Raw genomic sequence first — 21,091 nt, 5'->3', positions numbered from 1 at the left:
TTTAGGTAATGGGTACAAGAGGCAGCTGCTCCTTTGTGCGAAAACACACACATACAACACTCATACGTACATACATAAGTGAAAAAAAAAAACAAAACATAAAAACTACTTCCTCCACAATAGCAGCAGTGGCTTTTTTTTTTTTTTTAAACATTCACAATTTTTATTAGTTCATTATTCAACAATGACAAGAGTGTAACACCATTTCTGCTTCAAAAAAGTGCAAAAACCGAAGAAGTGGGAGAAGCTATCTCAGTCTGCAATCCTAAATATGCCATGCATTCAGAATAGATGACATTTGAACTTTTCTGTATTTAACTTATCCAGTGTTTTATTAAGTTTTTTTTTTTTTTTTAAATATAAGTACAGAGTATTAACACATCCACACGGTTAATCCAGATAGTCACTGAGCCGAGGGAAGTAGAATCTCTAGCCAATGGCATTGATGTGGTTGGTGCAAGTGGCCAGTGGTAGAAGAGCTGTTGAAAAAATGGCTTTAGATTAGCAGGAGCAACTGCTTTCAGTGACTGGCTGTTCAGGTGGCTTCTCCAGTTTAATATCAATCACTGAGGCAGCTAGTTAAGGATCACTTAAATCTGAAAGACATATTCTACTTGGTGGAGGATATTAAAATGCATTGTAACAATCAATCCTGAACATCCGAACACTACCATTTTTTTGTTTTTAGTGCAGTATTCTCTCCAGATACCAAGCCTTTATATCTTAATCACATCAGCAGAGTTCAATTCACAAACTAGCAAGGAAGAAACACATAAGGATACCTTTTATAGTATTGAGTTACTTTATTACCTCTCCACCTTCAGTAAACTCTTTTCAGCCGTAATTTTTTTTAAAATATTATGCAACTTAAAATAATACAGGGAGTGGTTGCACGTAATATTTTGACTGGAAGGTTGCACCTACAGTTTGTATCAAGGAACCTTTGGAAGAAGCAAGAATAATAAATAAGAGTCTCAAACACACTCAGTCCACTTTTGGGTTGCAGCAGCACTAGCCACAGGACAGTCCTGTGCAAAACATTCAAAATGTGCTTTACAATTTGCTTGCTTGGAAGAAAGTCAGCATGTGATTAAGAATATTTCCAAACTGCAATCATCAAGTGTCCCAGAAGTGATTTGTAGCCATCATTTCAGAGCTTACCGTGTGCACACAGCTCTGGCACAAGTTGATGGACTGTGACGGACCAGAGCTCTATAAAGGACTGATTCCAGCCAGGATAGGCACCAGTATTAGAGCATTTTATGCTATCATTATTATTTCTTTGGGGATTTGTTTCTTCTTCTTTCACTTATATACAAAAACTCCCATGGCAGTGCCACACAAATCTCAGTGCTCACCATTTCAATTCGACTCAGAACAGTTACCAGGTGGAGCCCCACTTTTACTTATGGTAAAACGTATTAAGGGGTCCGTGGCAGTGTGTGCCAACCCCCGTGTTTGGTTTTCCGGATACACACTTTTAAGATTTTTTTTTCTTTGAATTGTTGCTATTTCATTAGTTTCACTTTTATTTCAGAACTTCTGTAAAAACAATATTTGTAATCTTGCGAGTCCCAATATGCTGAATCTTTTTAATGAGGTCAGGACAGGTTTCTCTGTTTGGAATTTCAGCACAGACAAAACGATCTACATCATCAGCAGTTAATAATTTTTTTTTTTTTTTACAAAGTAAAAAAGTAAGTAGAGTTCTGCATTGGACTCATGTCTGTAAAGTCGTGCGATTTTCCTCTCACAGTTCCAAAGGTACATGGGGTTACCAAGGTGATACCCCAGCTTTTGTCTAGGTTTTTGTACAAGGGCTAGACAGAACGTTTTTGACTCCTGGGGTAAATGTAGCTTTTTAAATAAGCAGACAGATAAATATATGTACACTAACAAAGTAACCAATAAATGCATGTGCGGTAAACTCCGTTTTTGAAATTCTCAAGATTCTTTACTTGTCACATGCATAGTTATACAGGACAACATGCAGTGAAATGCATCCTGATCCACTTATCAAAAACTGTGCAAAGTTAGAAGAACATCAGTTAAATTAACAAAAAGTCATAGATTGAAAGATAACAGTATAGTAGAACATAATAAATAAGTAAAATTATGTGAATAAAGTAGAATTAAGTGTTAAGGTGCAATAGTGTAGTAATTATTGTGCAAAACCAAAGTTAGACTGGTGCATAGTTAAATGAGGCAGTTTGTTTGTTTGTGCTACTACGGTCTTTACTTTCTTTTTTTTATATTTTCTAATTTTCCTACTTTCATATCCTTTAACTTTCTCCACATGTGTACAGCGCCATTATTTTTTTTGAGACTTTCTAATTTCACTGGTTTCATAGTCTCTAACCTGCTCTGCATGTGTTTAGCGTCAACGTTTGTAAACGTCTTTATGAAGTTCTAGTTTGTCATTTTACTCATTGCCTTTTAATTCTGAGTTGTACAGTACAATACATAGAACAGAATAAATCCTCAATACAATATAAAAATAAAAATTCTAGAAGTACGGAGTAGAATTTCACATTAGATGATATCACGTTTCCTCCCACAGTCCAAAGACATGCAGGTTAGGTGGATTGGCGATTCTAAATTGGCCCTAGTGTGTGCTTGGTGTGTGGGTGTGTTTGTGTGTGTCCTGCGGTGGGTTGGCACCCTGCCCGGGATTGGTTCCTGCCTTGTGCCCTGTGTTGGCTGGGATTGGCTCCAGCAGACCCCCGTGACCCTGTAGTTAGGAATATAGCGGGTTGGAAAATGGATGGATGGATGGATGATATCACATAATATGATTTGGATTTGTTTTAAGTCCTGGAGACCTCATTCATCAAGCTGCCTCCCCCATTTTGCCATTCAACATCTGAAATAGCGCTAATCCGATGAAAGAACCCCTCATTCCCATGTCCCCATTCATCAGGGATGACTTTACCTTAGGCAGGCAATCTACAATTTAAAGAGATTGTTATTTTCTTGTGAATTGTTACATATGCATTATTTTCACTTTTACTGTAAAACCTTTTGTAAAAACAATACTTGTTTCTTTATTTCCTGCCCAGCGCGTGTTTACATCTCTTTCTTCCCAGACGTATAATACTGCTCGTGTTGTGAAGGGTGTTGCGGCCGAAGGTACACTAAGGATATGCCTTTGTATCATTTGCTGTCTTTTTGCTGCTTGCTAGCTGCCTCTTCTGCTTGTCGCATGTCGTTGTTTTAAGAGCTCCGAGCACATGATGCTTGCCTGCCAAAAGAAATCAAACAACTGCTAGCTTAGAGGTCTGTTGACTTGTTTTAAATGATGGCTCACTTCCTGGTCTCGCGTGACTTTGTAAAAGCAATACCTGTCTTTTATTTCTGGCCCCGGGCGTGTTTGAATTCTTTCTTGCAGGATGTATAACACTGCTCACGTTCGTTTGGGGTAGCTGCCGTCGCACTGCCCTTCGATTTTTTAAAGCCTGTACAGCCGCTGTTCTTTTTGCTACGGCCTGAGACAATCTCTTGGCACCAAGTCTCATGTTTACGGTCCCCGCGAGACACACCGTGGCAAGTCTCCTTGGTCTCGAGGGAATTTTAAATGTCTTTCGAGATTATCACGTATCGTAGCCTTGCATTTGCTTTCCATTCCAGGATTTCCTTTTATATAGATATATATAGATATATAGATATATAGATATATATATATATATATATATATACTGTAAATACTTTTTAAAAAAACATGCATATATTAAGTTAAAAAGTGTACTAAAAAGTAAAAAATAAGTCTCTCATACATCACTCATAAAATAAAAGGTAGGCGCTTTTGCTAAGATTTTAAGTGTTTTTTGAATGTTGATTGATGAAAAGCGCCCACACTTTAGTTTTATGAGTGATGTATGAGAGACTTTTTTTTTTTTTTTTTTACTTTTTAGTACACTCTAACTTAATATAAGCGTGGTTTTTAAAAAGTTTTTTTTTTTTTTTTTATATACAGTGGTACCTCGGTATACATCCTTAATCCGTTCCAAATCCTTGGACTTATACCAAACAAATTTTTTCCATAAGAAATAAAGGGAAAATGATTAATCCGTTCCCATGGAAAAAAAATCCTATTGTTATTGGCATATTATACATTGATGGGGTTGTATAAAATAATTTAAACACCGCTTAAAACTAAAATACATAAATACAAAAGCAATTAGATGAAATAAGTGAAAATTTAACCTCACTTTACCTTGCTGAGAAGAGTTGAGTGCCTACTAGGATGGTGCTGAGAAGAGAGGATGAGAAGTTATTGTTTGGAAGGAGAGTCCCCTTCCAATAAAACTTCAGGAATCTGAAATTCTGGTGTTTTTCTCTCTTTCTTTTCTGTCCCTTTTCCCTACTTGGACCTGGTTGAGGCTCACCAGGTTTGATTTTTACTAAAAATCTGTCCAAAGAACTTTGCTTTTGCCTTCTCCTCGGCATGTTTCGGAAATGTGACCAGACAATGCTTTTACGTCTTGTTTGGGCTTTGTTGGGGTGGTACTTCTCTGCAAAGTTTTTGACATCCATCCATTTGGCAACGATTTCCTTGATTAATGAAGTAGGGGCTTCCTCTATCTCCTCCTCCGACGAGCCTGAAGAGCGTGCATCCATCTTAGTTTTGTGCTACTCCTTCTCAAGTTCCTGCAGTTCCTCAGTGGTCAGCTCTTCCCTGTGCCCCTCCACATCACCATCACTCACATCCAGACCCATGGACCTGCCCAGAGAGACAATATCCTCCACTATAGGCACAGCCTCAAAGCCCCTTTCAGTCACTGCTTCTGGCCACAAATTTCTCCTAGCAGAGTTCACTGTTCTGTAGGAAACTTCCTGCCAGGCTTTGTCAATTAGAGTTATGCAATGGATGATAGTAAAGTGATCTTTCCAAAACTCTCTCAGGGTTAATTCTGTGTCAGATGTCACTTCAAAGCACCTCTGGAATAGTGCTTTAGTGTAGAGTTTCTTGAAATTACTGATGACCTGCTGGTCCATGGGCTGAATGAGAGGAGTCGTGTTAGGGGGGAGGAACTTTACAATGATGAAGTCTAACTCCGGAAGCACATAGTCCTGCAAGCTTGGAGGGTGAGCTGGATCATTGTTCATTATGAGGAGGGCCTTCAGAGGCAGGTTTTTCTCCTCTAAATAACTTTTTACACTTTGCCCAAACACAACATTAAACCACTCGCTGAAATATTCTCTGGTTTCCCAAGCCTTGCTGTTTGACTTCCACATCACAGGTAACTGAGTTTTCTGCACGTTATGTTTCTTAAATGTCCTCAGGTTTTCAGAGTGGTAGATAAGTAGAGGCTTCAGTTTGTAATCCCCACTTGCATTGCCACAGAACAAGAGAGGTAGCCAGTCCTTCATTGGCTTGTGCCCTGGCAATGCCTTCTCCTCTTATGTAATATAGGTCCTGTTAGGCATTTTCTTCCAAAACACAATTAAAAACTTGTTGGGGAACAAAACCCTCAGCCTCCACAAATTCCCCAAACTCTAACAAAATCATTGGCGGCATCTTTATCAGCACTGGCTCCCTCTCAGTGCCTCACAACACTGTAAATGCCAGTCCTCCTCTTAAAATTGTCAAACCAGCCATGGCTGGCTTTAAACACTTGACTTTATTTGCTCGTTCCTGCCTTGTTTTTCAAAAGATCAGCATGCATCAGTTTTGCCTTTCGCAAATCATTGCCTCCGATACACTAAAAAAATACAAAATCACATGAAAATTCAGAGAGTTATACTGCAGGTTGTTCACTGAATGCTAGCAACTGGCGTACTGACGCTCGTGGGCAGCGTAGGGTAGCGTGCGGTGTGATGATGCAGATCCACTCCATGCTCCCATACATCCTTACGGGGAGCCCTGAACCCGACAGTGTCAGTAATGTCACCGAGATGACCTGACAAATGAGGACAATTTTTAAATGAAGCCAGGGGATAGTGTAAGAATGCCAAGTGCTTTTATTTAAAACAAAAATCAGTGTCCAAACAAAAAGTGCAGTGCATCTGGTTTCAATACATAATTATTTAATAAATATCCATAAAAACAAGTGTTCTGTGGGGATAAAAACAACAATAAATAAATCCGAGGTTAAAAATGCAGTCTCACTCTTCCCGATCACAGCCCACCTGTGCAGATAGATGCGAGTCGCTCCAACTACCTCATTAACTCCCCACAGTCATGCAATCGCGCCCACGGAGAATGACATGGCTATATGGGTTAAAACCTGGCCCTTTTTGTTTGAAGCTGCGGACCCGCTATACCACACGCGGTGTTCTAGCATGCAAGTCGTATTCCAAACAAAGGTCGTATGCCAAGCAAATTTTTTCTCGTCCAAACAGGATGTATACCAAGTTGGATTTATTCCAAAGTGGATGTATACTGAGGTACCACTGTATATATTATTTTCATCTTTTTAGTCCTGGTCTTGTTTTACTATAAATTTGTAATCAATATTTTAACACTTCCTTTAATATTTCTATCTGTTACTAGCGCCATCTATTGGTGAAAGCTTTAACTATTCTTCATATGAAAATTTCATTTCTTAATTAACATGGATTAATTGATCAATTAGTGAAACTGATTATTGATTCATGTATTGTCATTGGAAGTGAGTAAGTGTGCAAAATTTCAAGTCATTTGGACAAAAGGAAATGGGTTAAATATCGATTACAAGATTTGTACCAGACAACAAACAGGTGAAGTTAAAATAAGCGTGGTAATAATAAAAACAGTGCAACAATTAGGTTTGTGGGCATGGGAGTGCTCCACTGTGTGGCCACACTGCCGTGGGGAGTTCAATTGGAAGGAGAACTGAGTGCTTGTTATGTGCAGGTGCAGACAGCTCAGTAGTTCTCCACTGACATTCCACAGATCATTTGGTAGTGTCCATAAGGTATTAAAGAAGCCTGGGGAAATGACAAGGGATGAGGCAAAGGAGATCGAAAAAAAAGTTAAGGATGGCCATCTCCATCTAGTACGGTGGAGAGGAGGCATAACAATCAGGGAAGACACAATGTGTGGCGCAGGTGTGGCCAACTGGTCTAAGAGGTTCCCTGGATACTAAGGGACAGTGCTGAAGAAGAAGGCAAGGTTCACAGGATCCCCACGGATGTTGAGGCATGGTGGTAGGGACATGGGCCATAAAAGGGTTGACAACACTTGCTGTGAGTATGCAGGAGAGCCAAGATTGTGGAAGGAAGTACTTAGGCTCGTGGATCTTTTAATGAACAGATCCTGACAGGTGTTTTAACATGACTTGAACTGTTTTTGGATTTTTTTTATTGGTACAGGGGCAATGCTTTTATCATTGATCATTTATTTAGTTCAAGAATCTGCACTTTGTTGTTAGTAAATAAAGTACAATGAGCATTTGCCCACAATTTCCCTAGTCCAGGTCGGCTCATGACCCGTCACTTTACCTCACTATACCACTCAATTATTCCCTGTGGACACTAACCATTCCACTACATTGGTAGTCTTCTGATATCCTTACTTACACTACAGCTCTGATGTGTCCTGGTTCCAATTTTTCCATATTCCTAAGACAGATTGGATTTTAGTGTAAATAACCAAACCACACATTATACTATTTTTTAAAATCAGATACAGGACATTTTTTGTGATAATGTCTGTCATATTGAATTTTTGATGAAGGATCTAGCCTGATGACATCATATTGTGTATCATGTGACAGGTTGTGAATCCTCATCCATTTAGGTAGGAATTTGGAAATCACAGCAGAAAATTATAAAGCATATTATGCTGTTTCTAAAATACAGAAATGTGAAGAGCATTGGTAGAAAGAAAAATACTATTACAATGCATGTACAGTGACTACAATCCATGTAAGCTAAACAAGTATGTAAACACTCAGGCCATCTTTTGACTGTGTAATGTAATCATCACAAATAATAGACTGGATTTCTTTAGCACTTCCAATTAGGGCACCGAGATCTGATAGTATAAATGTAGCTAAATACTTCCTTGTTAAAATGCTTTCTTCAAATTTACAAATGTGCAATGCATCTTGTTTCCTTTCATGTAATGCCATTTTTTAAAGAATGTGTTCTTTGCTCCAAGATATTAAAAGCAAGGTGCATTCTGCCAACAACAACTTGATTATCATATCCTTTTGTGTACCATGTTTTGTGCTACTTTCATGTTTAGTGAAATAGCCTGATTGCTCAAAAACCCACATGGCTATGCATCACAATTTCTTTTGTAAATTGGGATGATTTAGCTTTTTATGGCTATAAATTTCCACATAACAACTTAAGACTTTATATAACATATATAATCATATTTAAAAAAGTATTTTTTATGAACTTATTTACTAGTCTTATTTAAAATTAGAACTGATCTGGCTTAGAAATCGTAAATTGGATAAATGGAAACTAAGGCACCGGTTTATCATGTCTGCACTTCAAACAGGATGCAAACTTGGATGGAGTCAAAAAGAGGACCTGAAGGCTGCGTTACGTCTGCCACACCTGAAACAGTAAGAGACACTCAGAAAATAAAAGCGGGGTGTATTAAATATTGCAATAATCAGCTGCTTGCACTGCAATTGTGAGCACCACAGCAGCTCAGTTACACTTTACTGCAGGAACTGTTTGTCCACAGACAGCAAGGGCAGTGTGCCGGCGGAAAAGGTTTCAGAACTGGTCTACCATCCATTATAATTACAAATGTTCGATCACTGTTGAATAAAATGGATGAACCGTATGTGCTTATAGTCAGCCATGGAGCATACAAGTATAGAGGCATATTGTGCTTTACAGAGAGCTACCTTAACCCAGACATACCTGACACTGTTTAATGCTGAATGGATTTAATCTTATTCAAGCAGACATAGACCCAGTGTGGTGTGGAAAAAAAAAACAAGAAGGGGACAGGTCATGTATGTGAACACAGAATGGTATAAAAGGGAGTATGTCACAGTTAAACCTACAGATAGTAACTCAGACACTGAAATGCTGGCTGTCAAAACTCATCCAAGTTAGTTGCCCAGGGAGGTAAATCAGTACTCATGTTGCAATCATGTGCTATGAAAGTTTTCAGAGTCACCATTTGTAACATTACATCTTCTAGCTTTATTTCTTTTTTTACTACTAGTACTGTACTGTATATGTGGCAGACATATGGCACCAGTATTCATTACAATTGTTTATTTATATATATATATATATATATATATATATATATATATATATATACTTTTTGCAGTATTTAACCAGAATGTAAACTGGTTAAATGACCCTCTTGGGGTTACACAAAGGATTACAGGTAATGATTACACTGGCAACATTGTGGTTTAAACTACATTGTCTTAGCGACTGTACAGTTTACATAATAAAGGTGAGCAGTGATCAGTACATCACAACTCGGTAAATTCTACTTACAGATTCCGTAACTGGTAACTATCAAATTAAAAGGCACTCACCTGAAAATCGCCACTAAGCTATTTCACATAGCACTTAAATATTTCATCAATTGTACAGAATAATTCCAAAATATTTTTTTTAGCTTAGTTAACCACAATTTTTGTCCCACAGATCTAATACATTGGATTAAAATCTTGGCCTGGAGATAGCAGGATCTTCCCTTCTCTAATAGGTTTTCCTCTGGGGTATGCTGCTTGCATATCAAAACCCTAAGAAGCATATGTTAGGTTTACAGCCAGCACTAAATCTCACAGTTATGTCTCGGTTTTTGTTATCTGACATTGCATGATGCTCTGCCCCCTGCTCGCTTCGCTCGTCAACCCCTGGCTCTGCCGCTCACGTATGGGGAAGCAGATGTACAATTTAAACAGATTGTTATTTTCATGGGAATTGTTACATATGCATAATAGAAATACCTATTTTACATTACAGTGAGTAATTAACCATAGTAAAAAATAGTAAAACGTAATAAATTGAAAGAAAATTATGTTGCGTTAGAGTTATTCATTGTGTTATAGGTTTTTGTTCTGTTCACGCAAATATTTTTTAAACTTACACTTTTACTGTAAAGCTTCAGTAAAAACAATACTTGGAATTAACTTTTCTTCAATATCGCATTGAATTTTGATTCCGTGTTTAGAATTGATTCGTGAAGAATCACATTTTACTTATTTAAGCCAAACATATTAGAATATTCAAGATGCATATAAAAGGAAAAAGCAGCTCTTTTCCCAGTAAGCAAAAAACAGCAGAGTGCTTTAGCCAAACAAAAGCACCACAATGTACTTAAGTCATCAGTCACTTTAAAAAGGAAAGCTTTATGTACACATAATGAAAAATTTAAAAAAAGAGAAGATGAAGAAAAGTAACATCTCTTAGAATTCAACATATCTATTAAATAATCATAAAGGATACTATCCTCTTTACTTTTCTCAGGCGTGCTGTCCATTCCTGGCAGTGCAGCAGCTACACGGCGGAACAGCTGATTAAAAAAAAAAAAAAAGTCAACATTTGGAACAGTTGCCTTATCATCAGAAAGCACAAAGACGCAGAAGTAAAAAAAAATAAAAATCATTCATTGCAAAAGCTAAACTGGATCACTGTACAAGTATTGAAATTCGTATCCATCCAACTTTACAGAAATACAATCAACAAAACAAAAGAGCAAAGAAAGTGATGAAAAGGCAAATGAAATGTGAACACAGATGGCCTCACTACAAGAAAATAACGAATAAGCTCATCTGTAGCAAGAAACCATTAAATTCAGGAATGTGTCTCTGTAAAATACCCCCCACCCCCAACTTCTCCAATACTCAGCTTAAATTTAGGGAGCAGTAGTGCTACCTGGTCTCAGGCACAGATCCATGTAAGCATGTGTAAAGCAGTAGTGAATTTCCCAATCTTGTAGTCAAGATGGGATAAAGGAATCGTTTATGGTGCCTAAGAATGTTATCACAAAAGTAGCCTACAAATATAGTACTAGCAGATGCTCAAAGAGAACTGTCAGACCCATTTATTTTAAACCTAACTGATAACTGAACTAAGTCCATATGATAAGCTGCCCCTAAAGTATGCTGCATTTAGTTAACTAAATATCTGATTGCTTGTAATTAATGATACAATTTGTTTAATTACCAGCAAGCAATCTGGTACACAATTGATTATAAGCAGCATGTACAGAGCTAGATGCATATCAGATGCATGCACAAGGGTGTGAGATCAGATTGGCTTGATTCCATCTTGCCTATATGGTGCTCGCCGAAATTTGTATGACTGATATAAAAAGAAACACATTGTAATGGCAGGTTGAATTTTAAGAAAGCACAGATTAATGCAAGATGAACAGCTCATCCCAATTTGATATGTGTGGTAGACAGATTTTCATGCGCCTCTCAACAGACTTGGAAGGGTGCCACTCCCTTACCTTGACTTTAACAAATGTCTTCCACAGAAGAGGTAACAATTTTGCACAAAAATGTAACTGCAAGTTTGGAGCAATGGAAAAAAACACTTGAGTGTAATGCCTCCCCTGTCTTTTCTGGATTATTGCTACTGATTTAGCCACTTGCTAATAATTTCTACCAGTAGGGTAATTTCTGTTTTCACTCTATGCTTGTATTTTCACTATTTTTGTTTGTGTTGTATTGTAATCCCTTAGTTACCCAAGGTGACATACGGTATAAGATCTGGATATATTATGCTTTTGTACATATATATTTTAGCATCTACAGCCAAGCAAGATTGAGAGACTTGCTAATGGTCACACTACAAGTTGGACTGAACCAGTAACCTGGTGATTTAAAGCACAATTACCCAGTCACTACAATACATGGAAAATGATTGCAGGATGGGTACAAAGATGAGAAGACAAATTGAAGAAAAAAAGGTGGTAAGGAGGAGTCTACCTGCTTGACGTTATAGCCTGTCTTTGCACTGGTCTCAATGAACATGACACTCAATTCCTTAGCTTTCTGTTCACCTTCTTCCGTGGAGATTTGTCTGGTCCAGCAGCAAAGACAAGAAGGCACATTAAAAACAGAGATGTATAAAAGAAAAAGTTAGAACAAACAGGCATAGAACGAGTTACTTTTCTGTTTTTATCATTTATTTAATAGGATTCACTGATGTGTCCTAAAAACTACCATAGAATCCTCTTTAAGAGTTGAAGATGGGCACTTAATTCATCAATCTTGATTGGTGTCTAGCTATATTACAACTCAGAAATAATTGGTACAAGATCATTTAGCTGAATTTACCAATCACAGTAGTATTAGGTATTTTTTCAAGAGTTACTTAACACTTCTTTTCTCTGTTATGTCTGAATACCATGTTCAGTGTAATCCTATGGTTTATTGATAATAAATTTTAAAAAAAAGTCTTCTATGCTGTAGCTATGTAGGTGATGATGTTCTTTTGGAAAATTCTAAATTATAGGGGGGTCAAGACTGTGAATCTATATACAAAAAACTAATGTAAATTAAATTTTGGCATACACCTGATCAGTGAATTTCTGTTGTATTCCACAAACATGACAGATAGGTGATTTGGGTTTGTTTTCATGGATAAGTTTTCAAATTTGTTTTCTTCTTGATCTGGGTAAGAATACACATTGAAAGACACATATTATTTCTGTTTAGTATCACCCACCTGCTTGATGTAATATCCTGATTTTTTGTGGGTCTCTATGCACATCACACTGAGCTCGCGGGCCTTCTGCTCCGCCTTCTCAATAGAAACCTGTCTATTACAATGGGGAGGAGGGAGCAAAATAATATCGATAATGACAATAAAACTTATGAGAAACAAAAATTAAAAAAACGTAAAAACAAACTTAAAAATGGGTGAAATTAAGCAAATTATCATTAAAATGAAAATTAAAAATTAACAAAAATGTAAAAAAAGGCAAGGAGTCCTTGATTTAAGATATACATGGTTCTTTTTCACAATTCTAAATCAAACTGATCCACTGTGCAGAAGTCAAGTAGGCTGAAAGGTCAGTCTCCACTAAGTGAGGCGGGAGCTCTCCTGATAGGGTCACTTGTGAGAGTCTGGGGAGGTGGGGTGTTTCTATTATAATCTTAAATGGTCGATTTTTTTATATTTTGCATACAGTACTTAAATTAAAACAGAAGAAAAATACAACTGACTTTAGTTACAAATTTTTATTTGTAGATGATATTTCAATTTTATTTATGCTATATGTGCATTCTCTTGCAGCAGCATCCCTTTCATAATCAGGCACGACTTTTCTGAAGTATTCAAACTTAGAAATCAAGTGTTTTTGGACCACAAGAAAAAAAGAAAACTCAACTATGACACTCATTTATGTGTATTTATTTTAAACAACAGCAATTCAAAAAAGTAATCCTAGCACCTTGTTTGGTAATTTTAGTTTTACAAAACAAACCAAACTGAGGAACTGTCTGCTGCTATAAATGTTACATCAGCAAAGGCTGTGGGCTCTGGCTTTCATGGGAATATTTTAGGGGCTACTGACCTGCCAGCTGAGCCTGACCAGCAGTATCTAAAAAATCCTGTAAGCATCACAAAGGACGAGACTGCTGCTGTGCCCTCAGTCTGCACTAATGTAATAGCTTAATAATAATAATGATAATAATAATTCTTTACATTTATATAGTGCTTTTCTCACTACTCAGAGCACTTATATCATGTTACAAGACAGCATTGGGGAAGAATGAGAGGAGCGTAACTCATTGCTGTTCAATAAAAGAGCTGCTCTTCTGCACTCTGAAAAAGGTGAACAATAATGCACAGGATACACTTCAAAAGAAAAAAAAATCATTGACAAGCACAAGCAAAGCCTATCAAGTAAAAGGGAAAATGAGATTTAAGAGATGGCATAAAAGGTGTTTCTCCCAACAAATTAACACTAATTGGGTTCAAGATACAAGGGTTTCATTTTGATCTGCTCTTACCTTCACAGTCTACCATTACTTTTGTAGTGATTCTGCCCTACTCACCACATATGAGATGAATTCTACTGAATGTCAAATCATAATGCACATAATGGAGTGGATATTGGCTATGAAAACATTGTTCATAGGGGATTATATTTTTTGCCTTTTTACTTTGAAATGTAATAACGGGAATGAAGGCATAAAACTGACAAATCTGAGTCAGCTATTAGGGACATAAACTGTAATATGCACAAGTAATAGACCACACCACTTAAACCCGATAAAAACAGAAAATAGCCGCATTTTGCCATCTTTTAACAGCAAAACATACTTTTTCATGTGGGAGCTTTGAAAACATGCATGCATTTTCATAAACAATCACCAAAAAAAAAATCTGGTGCAAGAGCTCAAATCCCAAATGTTGCAAAAGGTGGCAGAAGACTTGTTTGATATTGATACAAGGTTGAAACCATATACGAGTGTGATTGCCTGTGTTTCATGACAGTGACTGCAGTGTGTGTCACTGCTGCTGTGTATCAGGAGATTGTTCTACTTTGTTTCTGCTTTTCAGAAGACTGGCAGAGTATGAGAAGTCTCATTTACTGCCGTTTATACATGAGCAAGGCCGAAAGTACAATAAAAGCTATATAGACTGCAGCTTAGGGGCCATGTGTGTCCAGGGGTGGCCTTGAAAACTGGAAATATCTACAAAGATTCCCTCTTAGGCTAAGTGACTTGAAATTAAATGAAGAATTTTAATATGACCAAGTGTAATACAAATATAAATTAAACAGATAAACACTTTGTGGCAAGGATATGTATTAAAACAGGAACAGCAAGTATAAGGCTTGCTTCAGAAACATAATTTTCATTGACAGGAAAAAAAAAAAAAAGTCTAAACACTTTCATCAAAGAGTTTGGCAAATTTAACAAAACTCCATCAACTACAATAGTTATATATTTTAAAACTACACTATATATTCCAACCGTCTATCATTGTGAATCTCCTTAATACTATTAAGGGATGATCTAGAACCTATCCCTAACACCATTGTTTGCAAAAGAGAAACCCACCCTATGTGGGCCATGTGCACATCTTTGGGGTGTGGGAAGGAAACACATCCAGGCAAACAAAGCAAGAAAATGCAAACTCCCTCCACAAAACTGAAATGCCATAAAGTCAAGGACTTCCATAATAAGGGAAAAAAAAGAAAAACAAAACAATACTAAAGTTGCAAATGAAAAATGGTGCTAAATGGAGATTAAGTCGGAAGGAAACTTAATGTCTACCAAACCATTTGAGCAAGGAAAAAAAAAAAAAAAAAAAGGACTTTGCTATCTAAAGTTTGTGGTTAATGTTTTGTGTGCTTTCAGGTACAGTGCTGTAAAAAGCAGTATACCATTCCCTGATATATATTTTTTTTTTATTTTGCATTACTGCATATTTTTCCTTGTGGAAGTTATCACACCTTCATCCAGACTTATATTAGATAAATTACCTTGAACCACTCATACAGAGACAATTTGGAATTACCAATTAATCTAACACGCACTTGTTTGGGAATGTGGACTGACCAAATAAGGAGCACAGAATTTTGAAGCTTAATGCATTTTTTTTCTATTAACAGGGGGTCATGCATGTCCTTAGCACAAATCACCTCTTGTCCTGGATTTGGGGTATGGGTATTATCCTTTGAGAAACTGCATTTCATTTTGAGTGTGTTTTCCTCAAAAGCATGTACTAGTTAATCATCCAAAAACATTACAAAAGCTGTGTACATCTTCATTTTTCACAAAAGTTTAATTGTTTGGATAATTTTTTGCTTTCTTTACATTTATTTTATGGTAAAAACCTACAGTACTTCCATACGAGAGATGCCTTGTGACATGTTTTACATTACAGTCATCCCTCACCTATCGCGGGGGTTACGTTCCAGAGCCCCCCGCGATAGGTGAAAATCCGCGAAGTAGCGACCTATATTTATTTTATTATTTATACATATTTTAAGGCTTTATAAACCCTTCCCACACTCTTATAAACCTTTGTCACTCTCTTGTTAACCTTTCCCACACTCTTATAAACACTTCCTATGCTCTTAAACACTTTCTGCATTCTTAAACACCGCAGACCAACACTGCATACTGCATGCAGCGATCAGACGTCGATGTGTCTGCACTCGCTTTGTGAAGGGGGGCAGCTGAACTCACGCTGAGCAGAAATAGACTTTGTGCTGCTTCTGCCAAAATGCCTGATTGTCGCTCTGCGCTTTCGGAAAGGAGGAGGAGGAGTGGAGGTGTGTGAGGGCTGAACGCACGTTAGCTCAAACCCCCCTCCCTGGAGGCGCAGTACGCTCCTGCCACTTCGCATTGTCAAGGGGGTGGAGAGCTGAATGAATGCTAAGGAGAAGTGGACTTTGTGCTGGCTTTGTGCTGCTTGTCGCTCTGCGTGTCAATAATTTTAAATCCTGTACATCACCTATTTTCCTGTCTCACTGTCTTGTCTTGCGTGAAGTTAAAATGTTTTATAATAGTGAGATGTTACTCATATCCTTAGCCCGACATCCACATATCATATGTGTTAACAAAGTTTTTTTTTTTTATAAGTTTACATGTGTTTAAAGCAGGGGTAGGCAACGTCGGTCCTGGAGTGCCACAGTATGTGCAGGTTTTTGTTCCAACCCAGTTCCTTAACGAGAACTCAATTATTGCTGATGAAGCACATATTGCTTAAGTGACATTTTAATGCTTCATTTTAGTGGTCTCGCTTGTTAAGGTTCTCCAACCTTAATTGCTTATTTCAATCTTAAATTGCTGCATTCAGTGTTTTAATTGCTCCTTATTAGCAATAAGATGTAAAAGACAAAGCAGCCAGCAGTTCTCCAGCTAGCTTTTTTCCAATTACATCTGTGTGTGTTCATCATGCACGGTTTGATTTAATAAAACACTTAATAGAAAAATGTGACAGACTGGAAATGATCTGTTTTAGGCTTCAAATCATTTGGATGATATCCTTGGAAAGGAAAAAAATCTACGATATAAAAGCCTTACATTGCACAGACTAACAAGCCATAAAATTAAATAAGGTCTGAGATTGGCAATGATTGGTTTCTAATTAAGCAATTGGGTTGAATGAAAACCTGTAGCCACTGCGGCTCACCAGGACCGACATTGCCTACCCCTGTTTTACATCTTATTGCTAATAAGGAGCAATTAAAACACTGAATGCAGCAGTTTAAGATTGAAATAAGCAATTAAGGTTGGAGAACCTTAATAAGCAAGACCACTAAAATGAAGCATTAAAATGTCACTTAAGCAATATGTGCTTCATCAGCAATAATTGAGTTCTCGTTAAGGAACTGGGTTGGAACAAAAACCTGCACATACTGTGGCACTCCAGGACCGACGTTGCCTACCCCTGGTTTAAAGCATGTGGGATGGGTATTTTAAGGCTTAAACTATAAAAATATTTATTTATATGGTCTTTCAATATCGCGGATTTTCTCCTGTTGCTGATGGGTCTAGAACATAACTTCCGCGATAGGCGGGCAATCACTTGCATTTAAAAACCCGCGAAGTTGTGAATCCGCGAAAAGTGAACCGCGAAGTAGCGAGGGATTACTGTAATATGAAAATAAAAGAAAAATAATATAGACAAAAATAAATGTAAAATAAAATCAATTCCTTCATGCATCAATTTTCTAGGCCTGCCTGTCCAATGCAGGGTTATGGGGAAGCTGAAGCCTATCTCCCTTAATAATTTAACTCTACATATATTAAAGTGACTTACTCACTGCCTGTTTGATGCTTTACATCAGTGGCTTAAATGATAAGTTCAGCATTTTTCAAGTTGAAGTTATTTCTTCAAAAACATGGTATATATACATTTGCCACATGAAAATGTCCTCTAAAGGTAAGTGTTTTCTACGAGGTTAAATATATATATATATTTTGCCCGCACTAGTGTTTTACAAAGGAGTGGAGAGTAAAGTCTAAAAACATACCGAATACATCCAAAATGGTCAAAAGTTTCAATATAAGAAAACAAGCTTTCTGTGTTCCCAACGCATATCTGGGACAATAAGAGGCATTTGGAAATAATCATTTTATCACATATGTCTGGTACTATTTCTCTTGAGGCAAGGATGCATTTTCTATCTGCTTGTGTGATAGCAATGGCCTTTGTTGTAGAGGTTTTCACATAAATAAGGAAGTAAACCATCACAGCACCAAGCCTTTGACAGAAAAATCTTACTGTGATTTGATCTTCTGGAAGGATACCACACCCTTCGGTATAAAAGGTTATTGCAGAGCAGGACTAACACTGAGGGAGTGTGCAAAGGTGGTTTTCTTCTAAAATGGCTGAATCTCATTTTTGTTCAAAAATGACATGTATATATACTTTTACAATGTGCCTGTAATCTCAAGATGTAAATCAATGGTCAGTAACTTTCTTGGCTTGAAAAAATACATATTCAGTAAGTTTTTAAACTTTTATTTTTTGGTGGAGTTCTATAACCCATAGCCTTCAATATAAAATGTCAGTGCGTGCAAGATATTTTTTCAAATTTATAGAAGATGACTAATTTTAGGACACAATTTTGTGTGGCAAATCTATATAGACACCATGAATGTAAAGAAATAAACATGACTTGAATAATTCCAAACTTATCCTTCAATTTCTTCTTTGCGCATATTCTCTTCATCGTAAAGGCAGATTTTCTTCAGGCTTTGTTTTCATGGTACCCCTTAGGAACTTTAATACTAATGTGTATTCAGATGTTTTTTTTTTGTCTAACAATGCCAATTTAGCCAAAAATGCCAGCTGAGGGCAGACAGTGTATTAAGAGATTGGGGGGTTGTTGTGGGGTGGGGGGGTTGACAACATTTTGATAAATTTTAATTCAGCACCAGTGTTATCTTTTTAAATTCAAGTAACTAATAATTCTCTTCATTTTGATGTTACAAAATGAAGACATTGAATTACAGAAGACAGTCATTATCCAACCCACTATATTCTATCACAGGGTCACGGGGGTCTACTGGAGCCAATCCCAGCCAGCACAAGGCAGGGCACCAGCCCACCGCAGATTACAGAAAACAGTTCTAAGGCAACTCAGGAACATTTTAAAGCACAACTGTAACCGTTTGCTAACTGTATTCTTGTTATTGCCAGATTAAGTTGCCAGCAATAATTGTAATTAAAAATGTCTTTTAGCTAGTACTATGGAGGAGTTTTACTTAGAAGACTGGCATCCTTCAACATCTGCAGTAAGATGCTGCAGATGTTCTATCAGATGGTTGTGGCGAGTGCCCTCTTCTACGCACTGGTGTGCTGGGGAGGCATCATTAAGAAGAAGGATGCCTCACGCCTGGACAAACTGGTGAGGAAGGCAGGCTCTATTGTTGGCATAGAGCTGGACGGTTTGACATCTGTAGCAGAGCAACGGGCACTCAGCAGGCTCCTATCAATTATGGAAAATCCACTACATCCATTAAACAGTGTCATCTCCAGACAGAGGAGCAGTTTCAGCGACAGACTGCTGTCACTGTCCTGCTCCACTGACAGACTGAGAAGATCATTCCTCCCCCAAACTATGCGTCTCTTCAATTCCACCAGAGGGGGTAAACGTTGAACATTATTCAAGTTATTGTCTGTTTTTTACCTGCATTTTTTATTACTCTTTAATTTAATATTTTTTGCTGCTGGAGTATGTGAATTTCCCCTTGGGATTAATAAAGTATCTATCTATCTATCTATCTCTATCCTCCTTATAGCACTATTTCACCATGGTGACCTTTGTTGATTTTTTTTTTTTTATTTCAGGATCTGCCAGAACGTAACAATTTGATTAATGCCTGTGAAGTCTGAAATAATTTTAAAGATCTGGAATGGTTACGTCAACTAATCAGATGTAGACGGACCTTTACATTCCAGAATACTGTCTTCATGTATACCCCAGCTGTGTTTCAGCTTGCAAATAGACAACTTGACATTCTCCTGAAGGACCACCTCATACAAAGTAAAATGTATGGTTTCTCAATTATATCAGGTCTTGCATTACTACCTTCATGCTTAACAACATATATGAGGTTTTTTTACTCTGGAATGCATTATTAGCATTTCTGTAAATATGTAGGGGACATTCCAGACAGAAAGTTCAATTTTCATCTCACCAGAAAGTTCTTCTAGAACTCTAGATCAGCTGAATGCATTTTGGTAGATTTGAAGATAGTCTATGTGTTCTAACTCATGAGTAGTAGTTTTGGCTGTTCTATGGACTTCATTCTTGCTCTCCGTCTTTTTGATACTGAACTCATAAAACTGAGCCGAGCATAAAAACTATTAGTAATATATTCCCTGAGTTTTCTGGTTTATTGACAGCTTTAGTGTTGTGGAAAAAGGCAAAGTTATTCAGTAATAAAATAAAATGATCTGAAATCAGGCTCAGAATACTTTTAATTGAATTTAGCTAAACAATGAAGGTTTTTAATCTTTTTCATAAGAAAGAAAGAAAGAAAGAAAGAAAGAAAGAAAGAAAGAAAGAAAGAAAGAAAGAAAGAAAGAAAGAAAGAAAGAAAGAAAGAAAGATCTTTTCTCTCTTATATGTGCCCATATATACTATTATAGCTTGCAAAATGTAGCCAGATTTAGTATGCAATTATGCAGAAAATAAAACAAGGACTTTTTTTTTCCCCAAACAAGATACACATTTTGGTTCTAGACCACTACTGTACAAACCACAGAAAAGCAATTAAGTTGCATTAAGCACTACTCCTGAACTGTATAGATATATAAGCGGTTACAGTTCACATACATGTGTTCTCTTTTTATTAAGAACAGCGAATTGCCTTATACAATGTGTACAACTCATTAGTAATGTATATGTGAAATAAAAAAGGGTTTATTTTTTATGCTAATAAACTAATTTGTGTCATATATTTTTCACTTTTATTAAAAACTACTTAAAAATTTAAAGAAGCTCACATGCCACTATTTTCAAGACATTAAGTGTCTTAAAATAATATATAAAGAAAGCCCTTCTCAAGTTTTCTCACTCAAATCTGAAAAAGTGACTACGTCCTTTATACTCCATACTAATGAATTAAGCTATTTCAAAGCCTCAGCAGCATGTAGCATCCATGAACTCATATCAGAAGATGAAATTCACATAACCATGCCAAATTTCAATGCAATTATCCATTAGAGAGGTTCCTTAATCTTATCC

At 36.9% G+C, this 21,091-nt stretch overlaps 2 protein-coding genes across 3 annotated transcripts in view; one reads left to right on the top strand and one right to left on the bottom strand.

Moving 5' to 3' along the window:
- LOC127529965 (craniofacial development protein 2-like) overlaps nt 1–21,091 on the top strand; it is a 254,110-nt gene that overhangs the window by 128,510 nt on the left and 104,509 nt on the right. The window lies entirely within an intron of this gene.
- The window catches only part of rab41 (RAB41, member RAS oncogene family), a 41,686-nt gene continuing 20,728 nt past the window's right edge, over nt 134–21,091 (bottom strand). Inside the window, exons 6-8 of one of the 2 annotated variants that reach the window (XM_028815821.2) lie at nt 11,853–11,946; nt 10,363–10,429; nt 134–566 (exon numbers count right to left, since the gene is read on the bottom strand). In XM_028815821.2, coding sequence (XP_028671654.1) covers nt 502–566; nt 10,363–10,429; nt 11,853–11,946 — 226 coding nt within the window. In that variant the 3' untranslated portion in view covers nt 134–501. Of the gene's footprint in view, nt 567–10,356; nt 10,430–11,852; nt 11,947–12,594; nt 12,689–21,091 lie in introns of those variants that run through there. The other variant, XR_003717988.2, reaches the window with a different exon arrangement.

The sequence above is a fragment of the Erpetoichthys calabaricus genome, chromosome 12 (assembly GCF_900747795.2).
Source record: "Erpetoichthys calabaricus chromosome 12, fErpCal1.3, whole genome shotgun sequence".
Lineage (NCBI taxonomy): Eukaryota > Metazoa > Chordata > Cladistia > Polypteriformes > Polypteridae > Erpetoichthys > Erpetoichthys calabaricus.
Note: the sequence above shows the minus strand (reverse complement) of the source record. Positions and strands in the feature narration are given on the sequence as shown.